Source organism: Sinocyclocheilus rhinocerous, unplaced genomic scaffold, assembly GCF_001515625.1.
Source record: "Sinocyclocheilus rhinocerous isolate Xijiao unplaced genomic scaffold, SAMN03320098_v1.1 scaffold66, whole genome shotgun sequence".
NCBI classification, from domain to species: domain Eukaryota; kingdom Metazoa; phylum Chordata; class Actinopteri; order Cypriniformes; family Cyprinidae; genus Sinocyclocheilus; species Sinocyclocheilus rhinocerous.
Genome location: NW_015662934.1, coordinates 173,792 through 191,405, shown reverse-complemented (window position 1 = coordinate 191,405; position 17,614 = coordinate 173,792). Strand labels below are relative to the sequence as shown.

General features: G+C 36.6%; 2 protein-coding genes across 2 annotated transcripts in view; one reads left to right on the top strand and one right to left on the bottom strand.

Annotated features, from left to right (window-relative positions):
- LOC107728444 (myotubularin-related protein 11) overlaps nucleotides 1-11,821 on the top strand; it is a 29,777-nt gene extending 17,956 nt beyond the window's left edge. The window contains exons 8-17 of the mRNA XM_016538607.1: nucleotides 463-550; nucleotides 2,000-2,088; nucleotides 2,185-2,309; nucleotides 4,128-4,206; nucleotides 4,545-4,615; nucleotides 6,298-6,314; nucleotides 7,102-7,272; nucleotides 8,477-8,692; nucleotides 9,872-10,171; nucleotides 11,110-11,821. Coding sequence (XP_016394093.1) covers nucleotides 463-550; nucleotides 2,000-2,088; nucleotides 2,185-2,309; nucleotides 4,128-4,206; nucleotides 4,545-4,615; nucleotides 6,298-6,314; nucleotides 7,102-7,272; nucleotides 8,477-8,692; nucleotides 9,872-10,171; nucleotides 11,110-11,529 — 1,576 coding nt within the window. The 3' untranslated portion in view covers nucleotides 11,530-11,821. The remainder of the gene's footprint in view (nucleotides 1-462; nucleotides 551-1,999; nucleotides 2,089-2,184; nucleotides 2,310-4,127; nucleotides 4,207-4,544; nucleotides 4,616-6,297; nucleotides 6,315-7,101; nucleotides 7,273-8,476; nucleotides 8,693-9,871; nucleotides 10,172-11,109) is intronic.
- A 3,271-nt stretch (nucleotides 11,822-15,092) lies between these two features.
- On the bottom strand, nucleotides 15,093-17,060 carry LOC107728468 (uncharacterized). The gene is made up of 2 exons (XM_016538632.1): nucleotides 16,736-17,060; nucleotides 15,093-15,510 (listed from the first exon to the last, which is right to left on the bottom strand). The coding sequence occupies exons 1-2, from the start codon at nucleotides 17,056-17,058 to the stop codon at nucleotides 15,156-15,158; spliced, it is 678 nt and encodes a 225-aa protein (XP_016394118.1). The 5' UTR covers nucleotides 17,059-17,060; the 3' UTR covers nucleotides 15,093-15,155.
- Between the last annotated feature and the right edge of the window lie 554 nt (nucleotides 17,061-17,614).

Genomic DNA, 17,614 nt, shown 5'->3' with positions numbered 1-17,614 from the left:
ATTTCAATATTATAACTGTCCACCACTTGCTGATTTACATGTTACAGTTGTATAGTAATATGACAGTGCATATTGTTACATATTGCATGTTTATCCAAATACTATTAAGATGTTTAAGAGCAGTAAGTTTTTTTTTTTTAAAGAAATGAATACTTTCGTTCAGCAAGGATGCATTAAATTGAACAAAAGTGACATTAACCACATTTATAATATTACACAAGATTTCTATTTCAAATAAACTGTTTCCTAAAAAAATCCTAAGAAGCATCATGCATTCCACAAAAATATTAAGCACAGCACAACAATTTTAAACGCTGATAATAATAATTTTCTTGAGCAGCAAATCAGCATATTCGAATGATTTCTGAAGTATCGTGTGACACTGAAGACTGGAGGAATGATGCTTCCATCATATTCTATGTGGAAACTATTCACATGTTTTTTCCTCCTGTGTTCTTACAGTCTGCCCAGATTCAATGTGGTTCCTCAGAGGGTCCTGGACACAGAGCTCAAGAAAACATTTGCCCACTTTAACGAGGGTCGCATCCCAGTGAGTTCATTCTGACATCCCGCTACAAAACAACAAGACTTTTAAACACGGCATGAAATGTTCCTTAATTTTGTTTTCATTATCTTTTATATTGTTACCATAATTGAAATGTAAATACTTTTTAATCTAAGCTACCAAAATTCACCAAAACCTACTCCTCGCAAATCAAATCCTTAAGGAAAAAAATCAGTTCCTACACAACATTATTTCCCACAAAATATTCGGTTTCACTTAAAGGGATAGTTCACCCAAAAATTACAATTATGTCATCATTCACTCGTCATTCCAAACCTCTAAGACTTTCTTTCTACTGTGGAACTTCTGTTTCTACTTTCTTTGAAATATCTTTCTTTATTCAACAGAAGAAAAAGTTGTACAGGTTTGGAATGACATGAATTAGAGCATTTTTGGGTGAATTATCCCCTTTATAAATATTTCACATTGCGAAAGTCAAGTATTGTGAATGCTGTTTATGTGCTTAAAGGAATAGTTAGTAACAGTTCCCAAAGTACATGTTGTTATTTTTTCCATGCAGCAAAACGAGTCTGTCAAGCTCCTAAAAAGACATAAAATCACCATAAGAGTAGTTCATATGATGCACTAAGTACTTTGAAGCCATTCAATTGCTTTGTGCGCGAATATTCATCTTCTGGGTAAATTACAGTGCTGTGAAAAAGTGTTTGCTCTTTCCCAATTTCTTCTGTTTTTGTGTATATTTTATACTAAATTGTTTCAGATATGAATCAGTTGGTATTGGGTAACTGTTTTGCTCCAATAAATAACATTATCATTTAAAAACTGTATTTTGTGTTTACTCGGGTTGCCTGAGTTTTATATTTCATTTGAAGATCTAAACGTATTTGGTATGGATTAGACGCAAAAACAGAAGACATCAAGATGGATGCAAATACATTTTCACAGCACTGAATACAGCACAGCTTGTAATACTGTATGTCAAAAGATTTTTTTATATCGAAGAATATTTTATGATTTATAATATGTGACCCTGGACCACAAAACCAGTCTTAAGTGTCAATTTTTCGAAATGTAGATGTATACACCAATGAATAAATAAGCTTTCCATTGATGTATGGTTTGTTAGGATAGGACAATATTTGGCCGAGATACAACTATTTGAAAATCTGGAATCTGAGGGTGCAAAAAAATCTAAATATTGAGAAAATTGCCTTTAAAATTGTCCAAATGAAGTCCTTAGCAATGCATATTACTAATCAAAAATTAAGTTTGGATATATTTACGGTAGGAAATTTACAAAATATCTTCATGGAACATGATCTTTACTTAATATCCTAATGATTTTTGGCATAAAAGAAAAATTGATAATTTTGACCCATTCAATGTATTTTTGGCTATTGCTACAAATATACCCCAGAGACTTAAGACTGGTTTTGTGCTTCAGGGTCACATATGTCATTTAACTTTCCTCAGCGCTGGTGCTGGCGACATCCACATGGCAGTGACTTACTACGAATGGCCAGCTTCCAAAATAACATCTACCATGAGAAGGACGACATCAGGTTTGTCATTACTTTTTTTCTAGATAAGTTAGACGTTCCTTAGCAGCAGTTGATCATTCGTTACTAACCGGAGCACTTGTCGTCTGTGATCTGCAGGAACCTGGAGTTGGTGCTCTTCGGCGGACAGCAGCTGTGTGTGATTGTGGATCTGGGAGAGGAAATGCCATCACCTGCAGACATCCAGCTGGCTCACACCAGACTCCGGACTCTTTGTCTGGGCGGTGGGTCATTTTAGTTGATTTTTGATGGCCTGATGATACCCTGGTGCAAAAGCCAGCTTAAATTTCCAGACAGGTTGTTGCTGTTCCAACAAACTCTACTTGGAGATGCTGGCCAGGCGAGCTTGATGGGTGCAGCAGCACCTAAGCATCCAAAAAAGCTATTTTTAGCAGGGCATATTAAAGGAATAATTCATCCAAAAATAAAAAATACACACCATGTCGTTCCAAACCTGTGGACACAAAAGAAACTGCTGAGCTGAATGTTGAACACACTTCTCTTTTCCATTCAGTAAGAACTTATTGCGTCCACATGCTGCCAAGCTCCACAAAAAACAAAACAGCTCTAAAAAAGTATCATAAAACTAGTTTGTTCTTCACACAAACCTGTTGTATGACTTACATGGATGTTTTTCATTTTTGAGTGAAGTACTTTGAATTTGAACAATTGGAAGACAGGTTGTTGCTGTTCCAACAAACTCTACTTGGAGATGCTGGCCAGGCGAGCTTGATGGGTGCAGCAGCACCTAAGCATCCAAAAAAGCTATTTTTAGCAGGGCATATTAAAGGAATAATTCATCCAAAAATAAAAAATACACACCATGTCGTTCCAAACCTGTGGACACAACAGCTCTAAAAAAGTATCATAAAACTAGTTTGTTCTTCACACAAACCTGTTGTATGACTTACATGGATGTTTTTCATTTTTGAGTGAAGTACTTTGAATTTGAACAATTGGAATGTTTGGAATCGGAATGTCTTTTATCTTTTGTGGTTAAATGTTGTAACTTTTTTTTGTGCAACAGCTGTTTTGAGACTTGGGTGTGGATTTAAAGATTTTGTGTACAGAGGTCAAGAGCTTCTGTTGTTTGAAAAGATACATTTTAGTCATACAGAGATACAGTCTTGTTGTTTTGTCTGGCTTCACATTCCTCCTGTGGTTGAAGCCACACTGGCCCGAAACAGCAGCTCGCTCAGTCCCACTATGGTTGACCAGCTTTTTGTTTCTCACATTTTCCTTTAGTGTGCTGCATTTTTGTATTGTCAAATTTCAACTGGTTCTGAGTATAAGGAAGTAGCAGACCGAAATTTCAGCCATTGTGAGATTGGGCCCGACATGGGCTGTGCAAACATATTAATATTATTATAATAATTATTATATCAAAATATTATAAAAGCATATGGCAATAAAATAGTTGTAATAATTTTTGGACCTATTTAATATGTACAATTAAAGTGTTTAATTTCAACAGTTTATGCATGTGTTGTTTGCTATAATTAAACGTTATGTAAATTGTGCGTTATATATTAATATTTATTTATTAGCCACATTTGTTGCATTTTTGTTTTCTTAGTGTTGTTTCACATTTTATTATGTGAAATGTGCATTTTTAGTACATTTATAGTTATTTATATTATTTATTTATTAGCCACATTTGTTGCTTTTTTTTTTTTGCATTTTGGAGTTGATATAATTGTATTTTATATAGAATGTGCATATATTCATATTTGCATTTATTAGCCACACTCGTTGCATTTTTTATTTTTTATTGGAGTTTGATATAATTACATTTTATTATGTAAAATGATTTTATATTTATGTTTATGCATTATGCTTATATGTAGCTTTTGACCAGTATTGTTGTTATTAAGTTTTAAAATGTGACACTCGTTGCATTTTTTTTTATTATTGGAGTTTGATATAACTACATTTTATTATGTAAAATGATTTTATATTTATGTTTATGTATTATGCTTATATGTAGCTATTGACCAGTATTTCGTTTTAAAATGTGGTATTTTTGTCTCTATGCCCTACAGATATTTCATCATCTGTATCAGTACCTGATGACAAGTGGCTCTCCACTCTTGAAAGCACTCGCTGGCTCGACTATACTCGGTATATTTGTGCATGAATATAAATAGTGATCTTTTAAACTATATAACAATATTTGGATGCATCATGTAGAAATGTTTTCTCTCTTTTAACAATGTTTGCTTTCTGGCCAACATACCACTCCCACTTTTTCTGCACTGTAGTATGTATACTGTGGAAAGCATGCAAATCTTACCTACACTTAATTTGCTAAAATGTGCAGTGTACAAAAGAGCATACTGCATCCCACAATTCAGTGCTCTAAACTTGAACTTTCATTTTTAGCTTGATGTTGCCTTCATCAGTGTATCCCGCTGTGTGTGCTTTGCCCTGCTGTGTTTGATGTGATTGTGTCTCTACAGGTGCTGTCTGAGAAAAGCTGCAGAGGTGGCTTGTTTGCTCAGAGGAGGTCACATGACTGTTGTTCTCCAAGGTTAGTCAAACTGATCATTAACGGCCATCTGACCCGACTCTGAACTTTGCACCCTACTAGCACATAATGATTCATGTGTGTCTTTACTGTTTAAACACATCCAATCTGTGCTGAATACAGTGAGAAAATCAGACATTAATATAACCTTTGGCCTTTACGTGTACAACACCGGGTCGATAAGATTTTTATTTTTTTTTATTAATACTTTTATTTAGCAAGGATGTATTAAATTGATCAAAAGTGACAGTAAAGGCATTTATAATGTTCCAAATGATTTCTATTTTATATTAATGTTGCTCTTTTAAACTTTATATTCATCAAAGAATAGTGACAAAAAAGTATTATAGTTTCCACAAAAATATTAAGCAGTGCAACTGTTTTCAATATTTGCACTGCTTAATCTTTTTTGTGGAAATTCAACAGTTTTTTTTTTTATTATAATAATATTTCACAATATTACTGTTTTTAATGTTTTTATCAAATAATTGCTGCCTTGGTGAACAGAAGAGACTTCAAAAACATTTAAAAAAAATCATATCAACCCTGAACTTTTGATCAGTAGTGTAAATGTGACCATTTTTTTAACTTTCATACTAATCTTTACTATATATTGCCACTCTCATCAGTTATTTCAGAAATGTCAGTATGGAAGTAAATATACTACTATCTTAAATAGTAGTGTATTAGTAATTAGTATATTAGTATAGTAGTAATATACTTTATCTTATCTTGCAACTCGATTTAATGCCGATCTTGATACTACTTGAAATCTGTCCCATAAGTGCATTTCTAAAAATCTGTAGAGATCACATTTCAAACTACATAAGATTGCAGTTTGTAACAATAGGATTTCATCTCTTTTTAATGACACACTCTTAGCAGAAGTTAAAACATACCACACAGTTGTGATTTATTCTTTTTCCTAACCCATAAACCAACAAACAGCGACATCTGGCAGTGCCCTTCAATTCTTTAAATTCTCATTTCGTTTTACAGTCCTCTAAAGCGTTTGATTTCCTCCACGTAACCCGCAGCTGCCCTGCCATATACATCAATATTCTGTGTGTCTTGACAACCAGTGAATAACTTCAGGAATGAGTTTTTTTCTTCTAATGGTTGTTTGGATTCAGACTGCACGGTAGCCATTTTTCACATATTTTTCTCTCTTTTCTCTCCACCCCTAAAAACGTGGAAGCCAACGATTGATTGGAAGCGTGTGCTACGTCACATGCGCCCCCTGCGACTACATTTAAAGCGACACCTTTCGATAAAAGTTGATGGTTCGGATTTAGCGGCTTATTTGCGTTTTAGAATTACTTACTAAGTTTTATAGACTTAGCAGTTTTATTGATAACCATGGTCAGTCAGGTATTTAGCGTATGTATGTACGACTTTTTGTGTAGATAATCTTTAAATAAAATATAAATCTAAAAACCAAAGTAATTAACATGCATCCGGGGAACCAAGGCTGCATTAAAAAAGGGAGAAAAAATATAAAAATATTAAATATTACTACGATTTAAAGCAACTGTTCTACTATATATTTTAAGATGTAATTTATTCCTGTGATGAAAAGCTGAATTTTGCTGCTTATTGTTATCAATGTTTAAAACAGCTGTGCTGCTTAATATTTTTGTAAAAAAACTGTGATCATTTTTTTTTCAGGATTCTTTGATGAATAGAAAGGCGCGTAGAGCCAGTAGGATATTTGAAAATGAAATTTAGTCTTGAGTGGACCCTCTTGCTCATTTTAATGAAAATGAAATTTAGTCTTGAGTGGATCAGTGTGCGGTTAGCCACCCTCTTGCTCATTTTAATTTAATTAATAAAAATGACATCTTACTGACCCTAAGCTTTGGAATGGTATTGTAGTGTTTTTTCAAATCAAAAATCACTTACATTTCAGTCCCATTTTCAGGATGCTGTCTTAAAAAGCAGCTGCTTTTGTACTTACAGTAAAAGGCAGATCAATAGGTTTTGGACACAGCCAGAAAATCTGTTCTTTCAGCAAACACTAGTGTCATACTATACATTGTCTTCTACCTTCCCTTCAACATACTAACCCTTATGAAACATCATAACAATGAAACAATGTCTACAGATAAACAAACTGATGAAACATGTTGCACAGCTAATGATAATCGCTGCACACACAAAAATATGCAGCACACCAATATGGGTGGAAGTATATGTTTAATTCTCTGTTGATACTATTTAGTACTGAAAAGAAAAAAAAATCCTTTGATTCTGTCTTTTGGAATGAAAAAGCTTGTTGAAGTGCATTCAGATGCCTTATCCTCAAAGCATGCATGTGATTTTGGCCATGCAAGTGAGGTCGTGAGCTCATATGATGAGCTGTTGCCTAAATGGGCTGTTTTAGTTGACTTTAGCTGAACATTTTCTCATTTCAGCTTTAGTTTCCGTTTTAATTGACAGCAAGAGTCCTGTTCTAAATGAGTTGTGTGATGTACCTTGCTCTCCGGCAGGCCCCTGTGTTCCTGCTGTTTCTCGACTGCGTATGGCAGCTGTGGGCGCAGTATCCCGCACGCTTCCAGCTTACTGAAGACTACCTGCTGGCTCTGCATGACAGCGTGCACCTTCCACTCTTCAGCAGCTTCCTGGCCAACAGTCAGAGGGAGAGATGTCGCCGTTCACAGGTATACGCAAAACACAAACAAAAAGCTGCAAACTACAATAGAGCTACAGTATTTAATGCAGCAATGTCTTTGCCTTGGGGGTTAATTTTACAATAAGGCATCATAAAATTGTACGTTATCTTCCTTTTGCATAGCTACTTAAATACATAAACTACCAGTAAGATTCAAAACTTAAATATTTTTGTTCAGCAAGGAGGCATTATATTGGGCAAAAGTGACAGAAAAGACATTTATAATGTTCAAAGAATCCTTAAAAACAGTTTCAACAAAAATAGCAGCAGCACATTAGAAAGATTTCTGAAGGATCATGTGGCACTGAAACTAAATGGGCGTGCAATATTTATTACAGTTATTATCTTAGAGTTATTATCTATTTTTAATAGAGTTATTATCTTATAATTTGAGAAGAAAGAAAACTTTGAGTGATGCAAAAGGTGTGAACCTAGCTATGAGACAGGGTTGCCAGGTTTTCGCAAGAAAACCCACCCAATCACTACTCAAAACTAGCCTAATCGCGTTTCGAGGGGGTCCGCAGTTAAAAATCGCGTTCCGGGGGGGGGGTTTGGGTGTTTTGGCGGGGTTCCCCTGCTAAAATTCACATTCCAGGGGAAAAATATCATGTTATTGGAGTCGCTTCAATCCACGGACATGAAAAACAACCCCGCGGCAACAGTGTTAAAGTAGCCCAATTCCGCGGGAAAACCACGGACTTGGCAACACTGCTATGAGAAAATGTTTGTAAACAGTTGCTACAGTAAAACATCTATCTTTGCTTTATTAGACGCTTTTTTGATTATTAAAGGGATAGTTCACCCAAAAATTTAATTTCTGTCATTATTTACTACTTTTTATGTCATGCGCATTAAATATCGCATGCGATTTATCGTGCAGCCCTATTCCAAACCCTTAAGACTTTGTATAGTGTTTGTAAACAAAAAAAATTAATATTTGTAATGAAACCTGAAAATCCAGGTAACCAACACTTGGCTTAATCCAAGCCATAAAGGCTTAGTAAAACAAATCCATATGAATCGAGTGGTTTAATCAAAGTCTTTTCAAGAGAAATGTTTCATTTTTTGGTGAACTATCCATTTAAGCTTAGTATATATATATAATGTCTGGAAGTTTTGCTGATTCATGTATTCATTTACCAGCCAAAACAACCGATCTGAAGTGTGTGCTGTATTGCACTGTTTCCCTGCAGCATCTTCCCCAGAGCTACACCCCAGTGAACGGTCTGAGGGAATTGCCCATGGGCGCCCCAGAGGAGCCGGTAGACCCACCTTTCCCTCCGGTGTGGGACTGGGCCCTGCAGTACAGCGGTCAGAGACGAGCCCACTTCACCCAACCTGTGTCACAACCTGCCTGCCCTCCACCCGTCCTCAACGGAAACCTCAACACCAACCTGGACCGCAGCTGGGTAAGATTGATGTACTGTGAGGACTACACTAACAGTCCCATTTCAGCAAGGATACATTCATCCTGTATAGGAATAGAAATGTTGCACAGTGGTTAAAGATCTGGGCTGCTAATCAAATGTTTATAGGTTTGAATCCTACTAGTGGCAATCCGAGACCCCAAAATAAACATTTTATTTACTTTTATTTAATTTATTCACCCTCATGCCATTCTTATCCTGTTTATATTTTTTTGTGAAACACAAGGTTATATTTTTTTCATAAAAAGTTGCAGCCAAGCTTCAAAAAGCACCAAAAAAATAGGCAATATTACTATTAATGCTTTTCTTTTCTTTTGAACTCTCTATTCATCAAAAACCCTGAAAAAATGTATCAATGTTTCCACAAAATATTAAGCAGCACAGCTGTTTTCAACATTGATAATAATACGTTTCTTGAGCAGCAATTCAGCATGTTAGAATGATTTCTGAAGGATCATGTGACACTGAAGACTGGAGTAATGATGCTGAAAATTCAGCTTTGCATCATAGAAATAGATTGCATCTTAAAACATATTTAAATAGAAAACATTTTTTTTAATTGAAAGAATATTATGAAATATTGCTGTTTTTACCGTATTTTATCAAATAAATGCAGCCTTGGTGAGCCTAAGAGACTTCTTTCAAAAACATTAATACTTCTTACTGACCCCAAACTTTTGAATGGTAGTGTACAAGTCACCATCCAAGACAATAATAGATAGTAAAACAGGGTCAGAATGACATGAAGCTGAGAAAACAATGACAGACTTTTCATATTTAGTTAGAATTCTTCTTTTAATCTCGGGTTTCTCCTGAGGGATCGCCCCTGTAATAACTGCACTGTAAAAGCATCAGATATGACTATTCATTTCCTCCTTGCCTTATAGAGAGGAACAATATTGAGTAGGGAATTGATAGTACAGGACAGAGAAATTAATTATCAGCTAACAGGCATTGCTTGTGTCAAGTTAATGATCATTGATTCATGTTTTCTGGGCTGCCCTAGATGGCTGGAAATCAAAAGGGAGGTTCTTTAAAAATTAGGCCAACTAATAAACCTTTGCCAAAATTAGGTCATTTTTCTAATTGGTCTGTCAACTGACTGTACCGCTTCATTAGCCTGTTAAAGAGTGTGTTAATGCTGTTTATTCTCTCTCTCAGCACAATGATGGACTGCCAGGCTCTGTGTTCCTGTTGTCCCGTAGCACATTCTCCCATCCCTCCAACCTGCTCCCCTGGAGGAGCGGAAACTCTGGCTCATACTGGAAGAGCCACCGCAGGGCTCCTTCATCTGAGAGTCTGTCTGGACTCGAGCGTCTCATCCGAGCTTGTTCGCTCTCTGAACCCTCAGAGAACCCCTCAATCCTCCACGACCCATACGAGCCCCTGCTGCCCCTGCTCTTGGGACCCTGTGTCAGAGTATGGAGGGGCTGCTATTTACGGGGCACACTACACGCTCAGGTACACTGTGATGGGGTTTTTTCCACTAGGTTGCAGATTTAATGTATGCAAATCATCAAAATACAGTGAAAACAAATTGCAAAGCTGTGTTTTCATCCTAAGTTTTCTTGAAAAGAAAAGAAATCATCACTTTCTGGGAGAATTAGTGCAACATATTTAAGTTTGTATGTACTGTGAAAGCCACTTTGGTGATAGATAGATAGATAGATGGATATATGGATGGATGGATGGACAGATAGATGGTTAAACAAATAGATGGATGGATGGGTGGACGGAAGGATAGATAGACTGCTAAAAAGATGGATGGATGGATGGATAAATAGACAGATGCCTAAACGGATGGATGGATGGATGAATAGACAGATGGCTAAACAGATGAATGGAAGGACAGACAGATGGATGGCTAAACAGTTGAATGTACTGTATGGAAGGAGAGCTAAAAAGATAAATGGATGGATAAATAAACGGATGGATGGATAGACAGATGGCTGAACGGAGGGATGCACGGACAGACAGGTGGATGGCTAAACAGATGATAGATAGATAGATAGATAGATGCCTAAACGGATGGATGGATAGACAGATGGATGGCTAAACAGTTACATGTATATGGAAGGACGGCTAAAAAGATAAATGGATGGATGGATGGATGGATGGATGGACAGATGGCTAAACGGATGGATGAACGGACAGACAGGTGGATGGCTAAACAGGTAGATAGATGAATGGATAGATGGACAGCTAAAAAGATGGAAGGATGGATGGATGGCTGAACAGATAAATAGATGGCTAAACAGATAAATGAGTAAACGGATGAAAAGATGGATGGATGGATATTTGATTATTGAAAACATGATATTTAACATCCTCATGTTGTTGATGGCTTGTAATCAACAAGTCAATTTTATAATATCCGTCTCTCTCTCCACTTCCTGTAGGCTTTCTCACACCCCACGTCTTCCTGCAGTCAGCATCCATTAGATCAGCTGGCCTGGGAAGTGCAGCAGCTCCGAGAGAAACTGGCTCAGGCTTCTCACAGACGCCCCGAGAACCAGACTAAACGACAGGAGCCACGCCGGCTGGACTCCAACCTCAACCAGAACGCCAACAATGGGACCTTCCTCTTCTCCTCTTCCTCTAGAACATGTCAACAACAGCCGCTGCTGCCCAGCCGAGGTGCGGCCCACTCCTCCGTCCCTCCCAGAGCCCAGCGGACGGCATCTGATCCATCCAGGCCTGCGCAGAGGAATAACGGCAAGCACACGTTTCTGTTCGGCCACCAAGAGCCGCAATCAGGGCAGCGTTACATTCCCTTCCCTAGTGCCAAACTTCCCAAACGCCCCGGAAACTCACACTGATCTTTAGGAAGGAAAGAAACGCCCCCCTCTGGTGTTTGTGTTACTAAAACAATTCAATACGGTACAAAGCAGAAACTCCACTAGAAACATGAAATCTATGTGCACTTGAAAAAGCACAGATTGACATGGGCTTTTTTGTATGTAGAGTTAAGCATAAAACAGGCTAGCAAAAAAGCGTCAACGATTTACAACATGAAATTCTTCCTCTGTTGTTTTTATAAGATAATTTAACTACATGGTCTAGTTCACTAAAAATAAAGAATCTTATTTATTCATCCTCATGTTGTTCCAAATGTAGGCCTTTATTACTTCTTCTAAAGTCATGATTTTGTGTGAAAATAAAACAAAATTTTAATCATTATTCACTAAAAATCTTCTTTTAAAAGTAGCAGTATGCAATTTGTGAATTAATTGAGATTAATCTTTTCAATGAATCAGTTGATTTTGTTCACAGAAAATGATTAATTTTGAAGCTTGAAAGCTTGTAATTTGCATGTGAAACTGTGATCATTTTTCTTACCTTGTGTTCCATGGAAGAAAGAAAATAAAAAGACATTGGTACGACATGAGGGTGACTAAATAACAACAGAATTTACTATTACTTTAAATGAAAATGAAAAACTGTAGCGAAGCAGAGAGTGCTAGTAGCCTAATTGTCTGCATGTGAAATGTTATGTGTCTGAGGTTTATGCCAAAATATTGATTTGATAACTTCTGTGTTGATCAAGAAACAGTTTTAGCTTTAAGTAGTTTGTGCATGTAGCAGTAGTTCTATGGTATGGTAGGCTAGTAAAATAGCGATTTGTGTTTCCTCAACCAAAAAGGCGGGAAAATGGCTGCTATCATGCTAATAATGCAACTAAGGAGGTTTTGCCGTTCCCTGAACGGCCACAAGATGGACACAAAATAATCTTCAGCCTCCGTGTTGAATGCAAATAATACAAAATGCTGTCTTGCCTCTTAATATTTACAAGCAACGGCACAATACTGTTAAGTGTGCTATGCATTTTTGTATTCTATTAAGTATTAATACAAAAATAGAAGAGAAATGGAGACTAGATGCAACATCAGTGATATTACAATTATTTAAATGCTGCCTCTGCCATTTAAGTGGATATTTAAGTGTTACTACTTCATCATAATGAACGGGGATGTGTTTTTAAAATCATTTTGTGATGAGAGTTAAGTCCATTTGTGTATAAGGAAGGACAAAAAAGTAGCGCTCATGCTGAAGGACATTTTATATTCTCGTTTTTATATTTTTTATCTTGTGCGCATTACTCTCTCCGTTTTCAATCAGTGGAGTTCCAGGACTTCTTTCAACATGTTTTTTCCTTTCCTGTGGATTTCTTTTGTAAGACTGACAGATTTTCTACAAATTAGTGTTCAGAACTGCTCATTCTGTTAAAGGGGTCATATGATGCGATTTCAAGTTTTCCTTTCTCTTTTTAATAGTTGACCCAAAAATGAAAACTGTCATTATTTACTCATCCCAATGCTGTTGTTTTTCACTTAAAAATTCATTTTAATATTCTAAGGAAAAAATAACAGCATTTGGAAGAACATAAATGTGACGTTCTCATTTTTTAGGTGAACTATTCCTTTTAGGTTTGATGGAAAGCTCTAGCTCCTTAGTGATGTGGGTTACAAAGCAGACGGCTTCAGATCTGTCCTTGTGAGATGTTCTTCCTCAAAAAGCGTTACGCCACCAATGTCTGACAACAGTGATGTTCTAAAATTGAGAGAGTAGCTCCAGAGGTTTGTGTCCTACTTTTATTTCCCCTACGGGGAAAAGGTGCTGGAAACATTAACATACGGTACCTTGTTGAGATTTCACTCTATTGTCTCGCTCTCATATCAGCAGGAGAAATGGACTTGAACTATCTTGCATCAACATATTTCACAAGACTGAATTGAATCAAAATGTATTTGATTGCACAAGAATTGCTTGCATGTCATGAAATGACCCAGTGCTTGTGCCTTAAAACTGATTCCAGTTGTTTTGTATTTTTCATCCTTGCATCTGCCACAGGGACAAATCATTACCTATTCTCATGTTTTTCATTCCTTATTATTTTATAACAACCTTTATTGGCACATTTTAGATAAATAAATACACGTTATAGCTCCTAAATACAACTCTTTGATGGTTTTCTTAACATTTGTTATTCTGGCTTATTAAAAATATATGACAAATGAGCCCATTAGTTCTGACATACTTGAATCTTATCAAAATATAGATATTTACAACATGAGCACTTTACAAGAAGCATTACAAGAAGTTCATGAATTGTAAATTACCAAATAAATAACTGTTTACATCAACAGCACGCATTACAAAAATAAATACACACTCAGGTAAGCTTTACTACTATATATATCATCTGGCATTAAAAACACCAAATACAACAGAATACAAACTGAATGTACTATCTATGAAAGCCAGTAGTTTGTTTAAATCACTTCCACCAGTAATGAAGTAAAACACTCTTAGCATCAACTTTTCCTCAATTATGGCACTGAAGAGCATATGAAACCTATTAAATGATTCGCTTACGATGCAGGTCTCGCTTAAAATTGTATTCTCATTTTACAGATAATAGATTCAGAATAATGAACCATGATATGAAGCTCAATCACAGTGGATCTCAACTGGTGGGTCACGACCTGGAAATGAGTGATGCATCTGTCCTGGTAATTGTGTGTAGTTAGTAGTAAGCTTATATACAGTAATCTTATAAAGGAATCATGTCAAATCTGGATCTTGAAACAATTCCATTTGAGAACCACTGCATTAAAGGAGTAGTTAACCCAAAACTGAAAATCTGCTGAAAATGTACTCGCCCTCAGGCCATCGAAGATGTAGGTTAGTTTGTTTCGTCATAGTTTGTTTCGTCATAACAACACATTTAGAGAAATTCAGCATTACTTGCTTACCAGTGGATCCTCTGCAGTGAATGGGTGCCGTCAGAATGAGAGTCCAAACAGCTTATCACAATTAATTAACAATCATAATTACCAAATAATCCACATGCCTCCACTCCATCAATTAATGCCTAGTAAAGTGAAAAGCTGCATGTCTGTAAGAAACAAATTAATCATTAAGACATTTTTAACTTCTAACCTTTGCTTCCAGTTCCAGTCCTCTATCCATAACATTGCTTTCTCCAGTGAAAAAGTCATCTTCTGAATCAATATGCACAGATCAAGCACCATTTACATGCAAAACCAGTCCAAAATAGCTCATGTGAGAGACAGCAGGAGATGGACTTTTTCACTGGAGGAAGCATTATTATGAATTATGAACTATTTTGGCCAGAAGCGAACCAAAAAAAAACCTTAATGATAGACTTGTTTCTTACAAACACTTCACAAGACATTCATTGACTGGAGTGGTGTGGATTACTGTGATGTTTTTATCAGCTGTTTGGACTCTCATTCTGACGGCACCCATTCACTGCAGAGGATCCACTGGTGAGCAAGCGATGTAATGCTAAATTTCTCCAAATCTGTTGTGATGAAGAAACAAACTCATCTACATCTTGGATGGCCTGGGGGTGAGTACATTTTCAGCACTTTTACATTTACAGTCATTTTTGGGTGAGCATTTCCTTTGAATGACACAATCATTCCCACAGGCCTCCTTTCTCTTCAACTAGCTGCTGCTTTTGACTTCCGAAGGGCGAACAGTGGGTCATGCTTTGGTAGCTGTGGGCTGAAGCGAAGCCTCCAAGGTGACGGAGGGTTTTGCACACTGGGCAGGGATACTCGGCCAGACCTTCTATGTCCTCAAAAGCCAGGTTGACGATCTGATCGGAGCAGGGGTCGCAGTAGAGGTGGCCGCAGGAGAGACGCTTCAGCCGGGCCTCGTAAGAGATGCAGCACTGGCAGTGAGGAACATCAGAGTTCAGAGACAGACTGCCGGTCAGAGAACTGCTCTCCATGCTGGCGGCCTGACTCGAGCCCAGCTTTGTGGATGACCTGCAGGACCATGGGAAAGAAGAAAAGAAAAAAAAAGACGGATGAGATCTATTTAGTATTTGAATCGTTTCTCTGGTAAATGCCAGAAAAATGCACATGAACAAAAACATGTATAGCTTAGCTTTTTAAGTTGCTATATTTTTAAAATGTAAATGCCTTGCCTTTTTTAAGGATTTTTTTTGAAGACGTCAAGAGGATTCGATTTAAAATCTACTATTTCTCATCAAAAACAGACCACGCTGAAAATGTCATTTAATTTCTCCTTTTAAAGTAATTTCAATAAAACATTTTTAAAAATCGAAATATTCTTTAATTTTTACGTTTTCAATTCAAAACTTGTTGATGGATTTATTCAATTCAAACTGCAATTTAAATCTGGAATAAGTATTTGAAATTGTAAATTAAGAAATGTTCTTTAATCTTTAATTTTTACATTTTCAAGTCAAATCTAATGCTGATTGATTGGATTTTTTTTTTAAGTCAGTGTTTTCAATACATAATCAGGAATACATGTATTTATTTCAATAAAATAAATGTATTAATTTCAAATTGTAAATTTAAGAAACATTCTCAAATCTTTAGTTTTAAAATCACAAGAACCTCAATATACTTCAGAGACCAAATTCTTATCTAAACTATGATGTTCACCTACAACTCTATACTCATTCTGTGTGTATTTTTTATTTTTTTTTTTACTGTATATCTATTTTCTTTTCTTTTAGGAGACACATCTGAGACAAAGTAGAATCTGAGAACCGACTCCTTCTCAATTTAGGAGAAATGTGACATGCTCACAAAGGAAGGTAGTGTTGCATAACCTAGTGCTGTGACCCCAGGATGAATCTTACGTTTACCGAATAGCCTACTACATCATTTTATTGTTAAAGACAGCATGCAATAACAGCCTGATCAAGCTAAAAAGTGCCTTAAAACAGCCAGACTAGACTAGATCAGCAAACCATCTTATCTATGATTGAAGCACATCATTATTGTTCTGTTTTGTGCTGTATATCAGATTAAGCCCATGCATTAGATTTGTATGCATCATGCATTCTAGTGACATCGCACGATCTCTGTAAAGATGATGTTCGGAGCAGGCATTGCCATAGCAACCCATTTATAGTATGCCATTGTTCAGTCCGCCAACACGAATCCTGCATATGCATGCAAACATCTTCATACAGATAATTCGCAACACTGACACAGTTACTGAAATATGACGTACCTGTGCGAAGACGACGGAGAACCTTTAAAACAGTCCAAGCTCAATGTCGCAATAATCTTCCAGCACATGTTCAGTTCTCTCATGGTAAACGACTGGAGTGATGTGACATCTGTGCGACCGACTCGTAGTTTCGAAGCATGTTTACGCGCGCGGACAGTAAATAGGTCATTAAAACGCAGTTCACGACGCGACGGCCGGTTTATCGTTCTCGAGGTGGGAGCAGGTCGATAAATCAATAGGAGGCGATTGCTCTCGATGGTCAGCGCCGATGAGATAGATGCAGATAGAAACGGAGCGAGAGAAAGAAAGGGAAATCTGCTCATCACGCGCGAAGCGAGCGGTGCGCGAGCGTCTCTACAGGATCCTAGCCGTCTTCAGAAAGTTTCAGTCAAAAGACGCAAATTAAAGCAGAACTCGACCTATGTGTACTAATTTGTTTTATGGAAACAGTTTTATCAATTGAAAAAGGTGCAGCACTCACTTTTGAAGGGGTGAAAACTTTGATTAAAATGACGTTTCGGCCGTTATCCAGGCCTTCATCGGGTATCAAACAGTTTTATACATTTGTATTCAAAATTATAGCTTTTTTTTCTATGTAGCCTATTTATTTCACCATTAGTCTTTTAATGTTAGCCTACATCTAGGTTCTTTATTATTTACTGCTAGCAAGTAATCCAGTAGTTCAGTCATTCTTGAGAAGTGGGACAAAACAGGGTGCAAAATTGAAAAAATAAAAGCTTGTACTCAGACAAATGAAACTACATTTATGTATCTTATATGTACTAAGCTACTGAGCTATGCTTTGATACAACCTCCCAACTTTTCTCTTTTTTAACAAAATGTGCTTTTTTTTTTTTTTACCTTGGACTGTGTAATATC

Excerpts from the sequence above, each read along its gene's own strand:
- LOC107728468 (XM_016538632.1), bottom strand. The coding sequence starts at position 17,058 with ATGAGCAGATTTCCCTTTCTTTCTCTCGCTCCGTTTCTATCTGCATCT. Across the intron at positions 15,511-16,735 it reads TCTCCGTCGTCTTCGCACAG|GTCATCCACAAAGCTGGGCT; the intron begins GTACGTCATATT and ends ATGGTCCTGCAG.